General features: G+C 36.8%; 1 protein-coding gene across 1 annotated transcript; it reads left to right on the forward strand.

Annotated features, from left to right (window-relative positions):
* The first annotated feature begins 4,031 nt into the window (after positions 1-4,031).
* Positions 4,032-13,130, forward strand: LOC131027886 (uncharacterized). Its single transcript, XM_057957988.2, has 6 exons — positions 4,032-5,358; positions 5,470-6,595; positions 6,695-7,012; positions 7,137-9,161; positions 10,504-12,315; positions 12,517-13,130. Exons 1-6 carry the CDS (start codon positions 4,823-4,825, stop codon positions 13,006-13,008), a joined length of 6,309 nt encoding a protein of 2,102 aa, XP_057813971.2. The 5' UTR covers positions 4,032-4,822; the 3' UTR covers positions 13,009-13,130.
* The last annotated feature ends 446 nt before the right edge of the window (positions 13,131-13,576 follow it).

The following is a 13,576-nucleotide window of genomic DNA, read 5'->3' on the forward strand; positions in this document are numbered from 1 at the left end:
GTTGATCACTGTTTTATAGAGTTCAGTCTTTCCTCTGGTATATTCCGGTAGCAAAACTTGTGCTGAGATTTTGGGATATTGCTTGGCATGGTCTAGTGTATGTTCATTTCATATGGTTCATGATTTGGTGCTCTGCAAGTTATCTTTCTTCATGACAGTTGCTAATTAGTTGTATTCTTGAGATTTAGTTGTTGATCAATGAAGATTTGATAAGTGGTGTTGGTGCAACTATTATTAATAATTCTAACATGCTTGTTGGTGTTTCCTAGTTGTGACCTATTTGTTCTAGTAATTTGCATTGACTGTTGTATGAGTTTTTTATGGTTTTTATGAACCCGTGATGATTTTCATGTTATGCAGTATTCTTGGTGGTGTAACATGTTGCGGTTGATCTTGGTGAGATTTCTGGTGGAGTTGAGCATTTGGGAATTTGAATCAGGTTCATGTTATGCTATGTGAATTATTGTATTGTTTTGGTGGTCGATCTTTGTATCGTGTGATGTAATTTTGTAATTGAGGGTTGAGGGTTTAGCCGACCTTGTTCTCAAGGTTGATGATTTGTATATATAGGTGACATTGTCATGTAATTTAGGTGTCAATCTTGTGTCTGCATTATCAGAGAGGTGTATCTACGAACAAGTGATTTATCCTTTGGTATTGTGATTATGTGGAGATTGGTGTTATAGAGCAGACAACTGTACTTAACTGGAACTATAATCAGGCATTTGGAGATGTTATTTCTTTAGTTCATTTCTTCTGGATTGTAGTCCGAATCTTGTTGTAAGTCAATGAGACTTTCCTGAGGGATTGAGCCTTCCCGACCATTACCTTTTGAGTAATGATGTCTAGGTAGTGTACTTGAATTCATTTGCATTCCCCATTGTAATATTTCACATACCACTGCAGAGTATCATCTTACTATGGGTAGGTTCCCACCATGGTTTTTTCCTTAATCGAGTTTTCCACATCAAAATCTTGGTGTTGTGTGTTGTGTTGTTAATCTGATTATCTTTATTATTGATGTAGTTTATTAGATCTATTTTGTGATTAAGTTTGTATATCTGGTGAAGACTGATTCAATCCCCCCTCTCAGTCTTCCTCCTCTTTGATTCTAACATAAAGTTGGCAAAAAAGTGAGAACCATTATTGTGAGTTCATCCTATTTTGTTCTAGTTTAGCTTTCTAGTGATGGTTTGATTATTGTCAACTAGTCTAGTTTTGGTCTATCTAATCTAGATCATATCTTTTTGGTCCATATATGCTTTGGTAGCTAAGTTTGGATGTTTATATGAGTACCACCATGGTGTGTGGAGATGAACATTGAGTGTTATGCACTAAAAGATGTTTTGAGTTGAATGATTGGTGTGCTACATTATTTGTCTACATGTTTCATTTAATGTCGATGTTCAAGGATGTGTTAGCATATGCAGTTAATTGGAGTCATTTAGAAAGGAGGTGTTGTGATGTGTTTAGCTCGCTTTTATCTTTTGGAGTAGACTACAACAAATGTATAGGTTTAGATGGTCTAATTTATGTAATATTGTTTATTTTATCTATGGTTGACCCTCAACTAGGATTTTAATGAATAATATTGTATATATAGGAGTATAGATGTATGAGTTGAATATAGGATTTATGTGAATTGATGTGAAGTGAATATGAATGATGTGTAATCAAATTTGGTGTATGTACAAGAAGTTTGAAAGATAGTTTGTAAAGAGTTTCGAGATAGTGTTTGATGTCAAATGTGTTTGCCATAATATTAGTTGCTTAACACAAATGATCAAGGATAATTTCATGATTAAAAGATGTTTTGTTCATTTCAATTCATTGATTCTATGCACCTACCAGAAAAAGGCGTGTTCCTTTTGGTAGTTTGTCAATCATTGATCTTTCCCTAAAATAGTGTCTTAATAATGCAAGTCCTTTGTATCTTGCCCTAAGTTTTGCACCTTAATATTGCAAGTCCATTCAAGGGTAGTGAGATCCTTGGCCTCAAGCCTAAACATTGTAATCAATTATTCATAATGTGAGTGTGATTCTAACTGTGGGTTTCCCCATAGATATATGGTGTACATGTGTTTATTGCGCTTTGTGCTTTCATGTTTCATAATTATAGAAATAAGTTAATTGTGGTTTCAAGTTTAACCTAGATCATAAGGGAAGTGTTTTGAGATCCAAATTGATTCATCCCCCCTCTCAGTCCTATGGTGTGTTCAACAATTTGTATTAGATCCTAGTTTCTCTTAGAGAAGCTTAACCACTTGAGAAAGATGCGGAATGGCTCAAGAAGTAAATTACAAAGAACCAAAGTTTGATGACACAAGTTACTATTGGAAGGAAATGATTGAATGTCATTTGGAATCTTTGTCAATTGGATTATGGGAGAGTTTCTAGAATGGGTATACTAGTTTAGAAAATGGTCCTTGGAATTTGGATGAGATTAAGGCACATGAGAATAATGTAAATTTTGAAGTTGCAATTATCAGTTGTTTAATTGATTTAGTATTGCTAAAGTTATAGGGTTGAATTCGACTAAACAGATTTGAGAGAAGTTGAGTAGTATATCTGAAGGTTATCAGAAGACAAAGAAAGCCATGTTTTCAAATATAAAGCAAAAGTGTGAGAATCTAAGAATGCCTGATGATGAGAACACTAAAAACTATCTACATTGAGTAAATGAGATTGTGAGAGCAATTAGGGGTATTGATGGTAAACTAGAAGAAAGCAAAATTGTGATAAAAGTGATGTTGCTATTTCCTAAAAACTACAAACCTAAGAAATATGTCATTGAAGAAAGCCATGATATGGACAAATACACCTTGGATCGGTCAAATATGGATCACTCTTTGTCCTAAAGATTGTTGAGCTAGATGATTTGCAGAAAGAGAAGAAAGAAACAACATGCAAAGTGACCAAGAAGATTGAAGATGAACCTGAAGCAAGCAATGCCATCTAGATGAACATTTCTTGAATAAACCTCATTTCCACCTCTATCACCTATTTAAAAACAACATACAGATCCTCAATTTCAATCAACCACTTAATTTTTAATTTCATAAGGGCATTAAGCCCCAAGATATTCCAATAAATAATCTTCGTGACTTCTTGGATGAATAGAGGTGCTCACTTCTATTTTCAGAATTTTTTTGATAGTTCCTATGCATCATTTTCTAGGTCCTTCATTAACTTCATATAAGATTTCTTATATCTCTCTTTTCTTCCCTCTAGCATTGTTTCCCTGTTTCTATTTTGAACCCTTTGTTGTTCCTTTTTTTCATTACCCTTTCCTATTTTAGTTGTTACAAACCAATCCAAATTTACATTTATGTATCTTTTATTGAATCTTCATTACTATCTACAACAAACTTGATATTTTAGGCTCCATACTTCTTTCTCAAGGAACCTCCTTACAATCACCAATTTATATGTATCCTTCATTGAATCTTCTTTACTATCTATAAAATTCGTAATATTTTTGACGCCATCCTCCTTTCTCAAGAAACCACCTTACAATAAACAATTTCTATCAACTCCCTAAGGTCAAATACATCCTCTTTAAGATCCTATTTCCACTTTAAAAAAGAGAAACTAATTTTATGAAATCCCTTTTTGGTTGAACAGGGACACATCTCCAATCCTCTTTCATGGTGAGGATTGAATACCAAGAATCTTCATATTTTTAAATATTTTGATTGGTCAAATCCTTACCTAGAACTTTGAAACGCCTTATAATAAGACATTCATAATTTAGCTCTTGAATCTAATCTCAAAATATAGACTTCAACTTAATCGTTTGTTTAATAAATTTGCTCATTTCTGCTTACACAAAGTCTAGCATATCTAGCCAATTACATCCCTTGCATTATTGAGAAGTTTTAGATAAACGAATTTCCAATCATCCTAAGAATCTTCTCCGACCATAACTCGTCATAATTTGTCGATGAGAATCCGTGATGATGCTTGGTTAATCAACTCCTTGATCGAGTCGAAGCCACATGACCAAGCCCTAATATAAAGCCCCGTTTTTCCCATGAACCAAGGGCCTCGTCTAAGAATTTTGTTCCGATCCATTTCTGACTGAAAAATTATTTGAATAAACCCTAATGGCATAGGGACAAGGCAGTTCAACCATTTCAAGTTGATAGAGGTTTTGATTCTTTCAATCGGAGGCTAAATCCCAGTGAACTTCATGATTACAATCGTTTTCTTCAGTTTGCCCACGATTTGGGTGATTTTTTTGGGGGGAGAATGATGTAGAGAATATCAAAATCCACATCCGCATTTATATTGAAAACCAAAATCCTATAGTTCTTCTACCCAGGTTTCATCACTTCCCTTTTCTTGTTTGAATTATGATCCATCTAATCAATGAGCTTGGAATAAAGAAATTTTCTCACTTTTCTACGAGAGGCCCACAATGTTAAATGCTTCCTTAACAGTTCAGTCCTTCCAAAATGAGATCGAATTTCCTTTTGAACAAGTCGGTTCTTTGTGTATTTTCTAGATGCCTTTCTTTTTAATCATTTCGAGGAAGGACTGGGGTCACCTGCAACACAGCTGATGTTTATTATATCTATTTTAACTCTACTTTTGTTCGATCCATCTTTTGTTTTTCGTTCTTGAAAGAGAGTTTGAATCTGAATTTGGTATGGATAGGATATGTATGATTTATATTTGAAGTACGAATGAAATAATAGTGATAAATAGTTTTTATATGTTATAAACGACCATTTAACCCAAGCTAAATCACCCAAAGTCCAATTCTTCTTCCAGATAAATCCATATTTTGAAACTTAACAGAAGCCTATAATTGAATCTGATGGCATCTTCTTCATCATCACAACAGAAAAATAAAAATCATCCTTTTTCAGGAATTGATCCTACGGGCATAAGAAATAAGGTTTCTGAATCAACAAGATTGTTTGATGTGTTCATCAATCACAGAGGCCCTGATGTCAAAGATACTCTGGCTCGCCAGTTTTACTATTCCCTTAAGGAGTTAGGAATACGGGCATTTCTTGATTCGGAAGAGAAGGAACTTGGACATTCTTTTCCTTCTACTATTGCGAATGCCATCCGTTCAGCTGCAGTTCACATCGCTATCTTCTCCAAAAGATATGCACAGTCCCCTTGGTGTTTGGCAGAGTTGGTTCTTATGTTAGAAAGTAAAGCCAAGATTATTCCTGTTTTTTATCAGGTGGAACCCTGGGAGTTGCGCTACATAGAAAAGGGAACGTATGCTGGTGCATTCATTACATATGAAAAAAAATCCAGATACCAGGAGAAACATAAGGAGTGGAAGGAAGCCCTTCAATCCATCTCATTTATTGCAGGTTGCGAAATCAAAAGTTTGAAGTAAGATCTCTTGGTTTCCATTTTATTTTGTTTTATGCAGTTGGAAATAAAAATGGTTTCTTATACTGAGTAAATTTATTTCTTACAAAATTTCCCTTTCCCTTTGTAAAGTGGCAGTCAATGCCAGATAATAGCATCAGAAGTGCAAAAGGAAGTGCAAAGAACAAAATCTTTGTATGTTGCCAAATATCCAGTAGCACTTGACAAGCTTGTACAAGATTTTGAAAGACGATGCCTTCATAAGCTTGTGAAAGACTTTGAAATCCAGTGTGGAATAAATGAAGGTAGAGAAAGGAAGTCACAGATCGTTGGCATTTTCGGAATGGGAGGGATAGGTAAAACAACTCTTACCAAAGAAATTTTCAATCTAAATCGCCCACAATTTGCTCGAGCCTGTTTTCTATTTGATGTGCGGGAAGCCTCATCCAAAAGCAATTTGCCTTCTTTGCAAATGAAACTTGTCAAAGATCTGTTCAATGAAGATGGGTTGAATTTTCAAAGTACAGAAGAAGCCTCAAGTTATATTTCTAATTGTATAGAAAGAAGCAGTTCTCTGAACTTCCTAATTGTTCTGGATGATATTGATCGCGTGGAACAGTTAGATGCTCTAGTCATCATGCATATGCTAAATAAATCTGTTAATACTCTGGTAATTGTTACAACTCGTGATGTAGGGGTACTTATAAGTGCTGGAATTCAGTTTGGTTATCATTTAAAAGGATTGACTATAGATGATGCCAGGCAGCTCTTTTGCTGGCATGCCTTCTCCCAACCCAATCCAGCTAGCGGTTATGAGGATCTTGTTGATGCTTTTTTAGGCGTATGTGGAGGCTTACCTCTTTCTCTTCAAGTCCTTGGAAGGCATGTTCACGGCAGAAAGGAGAATTATTGGAGGACAGAACTTGAAAAAGTTCGTATGGTGCTGCATCGAGAAATACAACAAAAGCTTAAAATAAGCTTCGACGCTTTGGACAATAAGGAGAAACAAATTTTCATGGATATCGCGTGTTTCTTTGTTGACCAATCGAAATCCATAGCCTTAAGAGTATGGGAGGCGTCGGGATGGAATGCTGAATCTGGACTGAGAAAATTACAGGACAAGTGCCTAGTTGAAGTACTAGGAGATACAGTTCCTCTACTGAGAATGCATGACCACCTGCGTGACTTGGGAAGAGAAATGGCAAATGAACTGACCCATCCTCGTAGACTGTGGCGCCCTAGGGATCTAAAATATTTGGTATCATTGTTGCTTCTAAATATTGCTACTTTGTATTGAATGAATATCTAGAACTCATTTTTTAACAACAACACAATATGAGCCCTTCTGTGGATGCAGGAATCAATGGGATTCGAAAACATACTCGCCCAAACCACTGGAAGGTGTTTCCATTCATTTTTTGACAAGTCCCTGAATTTTGAAATTAAATTCTTTTTAGGGGAATCAGATGATGATATTGAGCCCTCAACTTCTTTGCTATTGCTTCACATTTGGTACCCGTATGCGTATTGTGGACTGCATCCCTCCAATTTATGGCGCCAGCATCAACTAAACTTCGGTGTACAGCCGAGAATTCCTTCATGGATCCCACTTGAAAATTTGCAGTGCATAAGAATCAGCAATGGGTATTTGAAATATTTGTGGCAAGATGCAGAGGTATTCTATTGTTTTCCTCAAAAATATTAATCTCCATCAATTGTATAGTGAAATGCATTATGTTAATGGGGATTCCTGCCTATATGTAGCATTGACAGTTTAGAAAATTTAATTTGAATTTCAGGCTCCCTTCCAATTGAAAGAGCTGGAAATTCATGGAAGTTTTGTGGAAAACTTTCCAGATTTCCTAGGAATACTAACTGTTGCGGAAAAGAAAGTCATCGATGCTAAAAACATGTTGGCTATAGAAAGTCCGCTTTTATTAAGATCCCGTCCCATGAATCCTCATGCTTTATATTTGAATGAGGGTGGAATGTGTGCTACCATTAGGAATCCATTGAGCTTCATTGAAGATCTAGTAATTAGCAGACAAGAAAATATAGTAATCATTGTAATTAATGGAAATCATTGTCCAAGCCTTCAATCCTTGGAACTTTCTTTCATGAAAAATCTTATTGAGGTGCAGTTTACAGAAGTAGAGACATTGAATTGTCTGAAGGTTACCAATTGTGAAGATCTGAAAAGATTGTCACTGACATCTGATCTTACAAAGCTTGAAGAGTTGAACATCAGTGCTTGCCCTGAGCTTACAGAGCTAAATCTTGGTCTCCCGAGTTGTCTGAAAAGGCTCACAATTTTATGTTCTGCTTTGAGAAGTGTGCCAGGATTATCCAGTTTTTGTATGCTCGTAGAATTGAAGATTAGTAGATGTCCAAACCTTCATGAGTTAAGTGTTCGATCTCTTGACTGCCTGGAAAAAGTTATAATTGAAAACTGTTGTCATCTGCAATGTGTGACAGGAATATCTCAACTTTCAAAGCTTGTAGAAGTAAGCATTTCCCTGTGTTGGAATCTTCAGCTTGAGTTGCGTCTGGTGGATTTAAACTGTGTGAACAGGATAACAGTTGATATGTCTGTCAAGGTAAATTGTTTTGAGTTGAATGGTTGTAAGAGATTGGAAAAAGTATCAGGAACTTATGACTTAAATAAAATTCGAATTTTTATAATTTGTGACTGTCCGGAGCTTAGGGAATTGCCAGTTATTTGTGGCGCAAGTTGCCTGGAGGTAATTTCAATTAATGGATGTGGAAAGCTCAATTGCCTTGAGTTGGCAGATTGCAAAATTTTGGAAAAATTATCCGGGAACTTTGTTCTGGTGCGACTATCCATATCGGATTGTCCAATGCTTGAAGAGCTGCCATGTTTTACACGTCTAACTTGCCTTGAGGATGTTCAGATTTCCAGTTGTAGGGAGCTAAAGAAAATAACTTTACCAACAACACTCAATAGTTTTCACTTGGCTGCTTGTTCGGAACTGAAAAGTGTGTCAGAAATATCCATTCTCAAGAATCTTGTAAAGCTCATTATCTCTGAGTGTTGGCAGCTTGAGCTTCAGTTGCATCTTGACAGTATGAACTCTCTCCAGACGATTAAGATGGATAGATGTGGGAAGCTCAAGTCCTTTCTGTTGAATAAATGTCAAAATCTGAAGACAGTGTCAGGTAACTTTGATGTGGCACGGTTATCCATTTGTGATTGTCCGGAGCTTGAAGAGCTGGAATGTTCTACACCTCTAGTATACCCTGACGAGTATCCATATTTCGACCGACTGAACTGCTGGGAGAGTATTAGCATTGTCTCTTGTCGGAAGCTGCAGAAGATAACTATTCCATGGACACTCATCGGGCTCACTGTGCGACAGTGTAGAGAATGGCAAATATTGGCAGGAATCTGTTGTCATTCAAAGCTTGAATTTCTTAACATTTTTGAATGTCCAAAACTTGTTGAGTTGCCGAGTCTTATGGAATTGTCCTGCTTGAATTGGATTACAATTGACAGTTGTGAGCAACTGGAGAAAATAACAATGCCAAGGGCACTCATCGGCCTCACTGTTAGGAGGTGCAGGGAATTGCAAACAGTGGCTGCAATCGACTATAGTACAAAGCTTCAATATTTAGAAATTATTGAATGTCCAAATGTTGAAGATTTGCCAGGTTTTGCTAGACTGAGCTTCTTGAAGAATATTGCAATTGATTCCTGTGAGAAGCTGCAGACTATAACAGGTATTGAAGAATTGCAGGAATCGGAAGCAATGCAGCTTTTATACCTCAAAAATACAGCAATACAGAATTGCATTCCTATGTTGAAGGTATTAATTCAAGCCTTCTTTTAACAACCATTTTTGTCATTTTGATCATGAATAACAACGAGTATTGTTCTTGGAAATAATCCCAAATACATCCCCACGTAACCTATCGTGTTCCAAATCCTCCGTATGCACATCTCATCTCTCAGCATTGAAGACAACCAATGAAAGCAGATTTTGTCCAGATATGATTTGATATCATTCAATCCGTCAAATGTCCCACAGCAGATTTCACAGAGATTGTGGATGATTAGGATAAAATTATTTTATGTTTGCTCTCTCTCCTCCACAGCTGTTCAGTTAGTCTATATAATGCTTGAATTTGTATTTTGTATGTACTCTCGCAGTAGAGGAGAGTCCAGCTACCAGAGCTGTAAGGAGAATGCTTGTGTTTCAGTGTAAAATCTGGGTCTGTTGTAAAATCTCGGTCTGTTGTGAGATGTTTCAGTCTATATAAGTCTATATAAAGCTTGTGTATGAAAATAGCCAAAGCTCAGTCAATCATGTAATGTTTGATTTTGTTTAATATAAATTTGTGTTTGTCTCTGTTTGTTTCTTTCGCTACTCCCCTGTTTCTTACAACTTGTATCTCCCTTGATGTTGTTGGGATCCCCTAACCATGAGCTCTGGCTCTTTTAGTAACCAGTCTGTCGTAGGTTTCAGGTGTTAAACACTTGTTTTCTCAGTATCTCCCATAGAGTCACACTGCTAGTGGTCGGGATCCTATTGGCCTCAAACATTTCTTACATTCAGTAACAGAATGCTGCGACATTCAACAATATCATTTCTTTATCTATTGACAACTTCACTTGTTTTTTTCCAACTTGAGACACTTGATATCCTCCCCTCATCTTCTTATCTTTTAATCAACTCCTCTTACTTTCCACACAAACACACAATCTCTCAACCTAACACTTACACATCCAGCATTCTCAAAACTTGTACTATCAACCAATCCAACTTCAAAATGGACAACACACAACATAGGCATCCTATGACACCTAAACGCTGCAGACAGTGACTTCTCCTCTGAGTAGTCAGCAATACCATCATCTTGAGCAACAACGATCATTTGCAACTTTCTGTGGCTCGCGATCTCCTTTCAATTGGTAGCGGCATGACACGCGAGGCGACTACGGTGACACCTCATCAACGACCTCCATCAATGGCCCTCTAATTGGTATTTTGGCCAGATTAAGTAGAGTTGCTGGCTTCAATCAGCTCTTTCCAGTTGTTGCTACTACCCCAACAATAATATGATCTAGATTTTCTATGTTTTAGTTGAATCTGTAAATGAAAATAATTTCCTGTGGATGAAATAAGCGTTTTTCGCTTTTGATTTCAGGTAACATACATTGAAGAGATTAGAATTCTCCGGTGTGGGAATCTGCAGAACATAACTTTGCCAATGACTCTGAAGCGTCTTGAGCTGAATGCTTGCGGAGAACTCAAAAATATATCGGCAATATCTGCTCTTACGGGGTTGGTTGAATTAAAGATTAGTAAATGCCCACAGCTTGATGAGTTGGGTTTAGCAGATCTGAGCTGGCTAGAAAAATTAGCAATTGCAAATCTGAAAAGTGTGTCCGGAATATCTAATCTTACAAAACTTGTAGAATTGGAAATTTGTGAGTGTTTGGAGGCTGACCTGTGTCTGTCAGGCTTAAGATGTTTGGAGAGGATTGAAATTGTTGAATGTGGAAAGATGCACACCATAACACTGCCAACAAGCCTCATTAAACTCAGTCTGGAAGCTTGTAGAAAATTGGAAACAATGACAAGCATATCTAGTCTTACAAAACTTGTTGAGCTGAATATAATAAACTGTCCTGATATTCAACCATTGTTGGATCTGTCTGACCTGAACTGCCTGAAGATGACTGTCATTGCTGAATGTTGGAATATGCACGACATAACACTGCCAACGACACTCAACCAACTCACATTGCAGCGGTGCAGAGGATTGCAAACGGTGGCAGGCCTCAGCAATCATGCAAAGCTTACAGAGATAGACATTAGTGACTGTGAGAAGCTTGAGGACTTAACAAGTCTTGCCGGACTGTGCTGCTTGGAGAGGATTAATATTGACTCTTGTGAGAGGATACACAACATAACACTGCCACCAACAATAATTCAACTTACTGTGCAACGTTGCAGAGAACTGCAAATGATTGCAGGAATAGGAGATGTTACAGAGTTTACAGAGCTATACATTAGTGAGTGTCCTAAGCTTGAGGAGTTGCCAGTTATTTGTGGTCCAAGTTGCTTGGAAAGGATTATAATTGATGGGTGCCAGAAGCTCAATCGCCTTCAGGTGACTGATTGCAGGATTTTGAAAGGCGTAAGGGGTAAATTTGATTTGGCACAGTTGTGGATGTCTGATTGTCCGGAGCTTGAAGAGCTTCCGTGTTTTGCAAGCCTAGTTCGCCTTGAGGAGGTTCGCATAATCAGGTGTGGGAAGCTGCAGAAAATAACAATGCCAACAACACTGACAAGCCTGTACTTGGATGCTGGTACAAAACTAATAAGTTTGCCAGAAATATGCCATCTCAGAAATCTTGTACAACTGATTATTTCTCACTGCTGGCAGCTTGAGCTTGAGTTGAATCTTGAGGATATGAGCTCTCTCCAAAGCATTGCAATTGCTGGATGTGGGAAACTCAAGTGTTTTCTATTAAACAAATGTCAAAATCTCAAGAGAGTGTCAGGTAACTTTGGTGTGGCACACTTATCCATTTGTGATTGTCCAGAGCTTGAAGAGCTGCACTGCTTTACACCTTTAAATTACCCTGACGGGTTCCCTTACATGACCCAAATGAGCTGCTGGGAGAGTATTAGCATTGTCTCTTGTGAGAAGCTACAGAAGATAACACTGCCAAAAACCCTCATCACACTCACAGTGCGGCTTTGCAGAGAATTGCAAATAGTGGAAGGAATCGAGTTTCCTACAACGCTTAGATATTTAAGCATTAGTGGATGTCCAAAGCTTCAGGAGTTGCCAAGACTTTCTAGATTGAGTTGCTTGAAGAGGGTTGCAATTGATACTTGTGAGAAGTTGGATAACATAGCAGGTATTGAAGAGTTGCAGGCATTGGAAGCAATGCAGCTTTTATATTGCAGTGATGCAGCAATACAGAATTGCATTCAGAGTTTGGAGGTATTAGTTTCAGGCCTGCTTTTGAATGGCAATCTCATTTCTCATTCTCACCATCGGGACATGTTTTTCAGTTTTGAGTCTTCACCATCGGTTTTTTTCTCTTAACATGGTTTAGATTTTCCGAAGTATTGTTTTAAGTGGATCTGTAAACGAAAATAATTTCCTTTTGGTGAACTTAATGTTTTTCCTTTTTCATTTCAGGTTATGCCGTCGGCCTTTATCCAAGTGATTGGAAGAGCAGCAGGTAGAGCAAAGTCAAATTCAAACCCATGTCTCTTTTCTGAGCCTGATCTTTGTGCAGATTTATTCACTGGACTTGGTACCCACAAAAATAATGTGAAGCAAGATAACGACACTTGGTCGGAGGGTTCCGTGAGTGCAATCATCGTTTGTGTTGTTGTTGAGGTTCACAGCTCTACTCCACTTCACACCATAAACGAATCCCTCAAACAATATGCGTGGAAATTTGACTTACGAGAAGGAGAATGGATAATAACCACTGTAATTACAGACCAACATAAAATAAGGATTTATAATTTCATCCAGCAATTTGAAGATGTTCTTATCGAGCATGGGATAATAAGATTGTTGAATGTGGTGCCTGTGATGAAAGGAGAAGAATGGAAAACTTTCCACGTTGTACGTACAATAGTTGAAAAGCTATATCAGAGTACAAAATATAGCAGCCTTTGACTATTAGAGTGGCGTGTTTGATGATTTTTCTTGCACACCAGATGAAAGTAAGATGCTCCTTGTCTCAAAAACATGTATAGATGAAAGAAACAATGACATTCTATTTAAATATTTTCAAAATATTTTATGGATATAAAGTCAAATCTGATTTATCAAATTCTACACGGCACAAACAAAAAGTATGTTTTTTAAATTTCAAATATATTTATTTAATTTTTTAACTAGACTATATTTATAAGGTTGAATCATTAAAATGATATTTCTAAAGACTAAACTTTTACTAATCTTATTTTCGTCAATTACTTATATATAATATTGTAAAGAAAAATCAACAAAGGAATAAAGATGCTTTGTTTATCCTAGATCTTCCCATGCTATAATGCTATCACAAACTAATGGTGCTCATTAAAGTCATGTGAATAGAAATAAAAAATGATATTATGGAAAACACCATCTATTACTTTATCCCATTTGAATCTTCATGTCAACACCACATGTTATATATTTATGCAAGAGTTGTTGATTATTACTTTCGCAATTGTTTCTAATTGAAACGATAAAATTCAAT

Source organism: Cryptomeria japonica, chromosome 7 (assembly GCF_030272615.1).
Source record: "Cryptomeria japonica chromosome 7, Sugi_1.0, whole genome shotgun sequence".
NCBI lineage: Eukaryota > Viridiplantae > Streptophyta > Pinopsida > Cupressales > Cupressaceae > Cryptomeria > Cryptomeria japonica.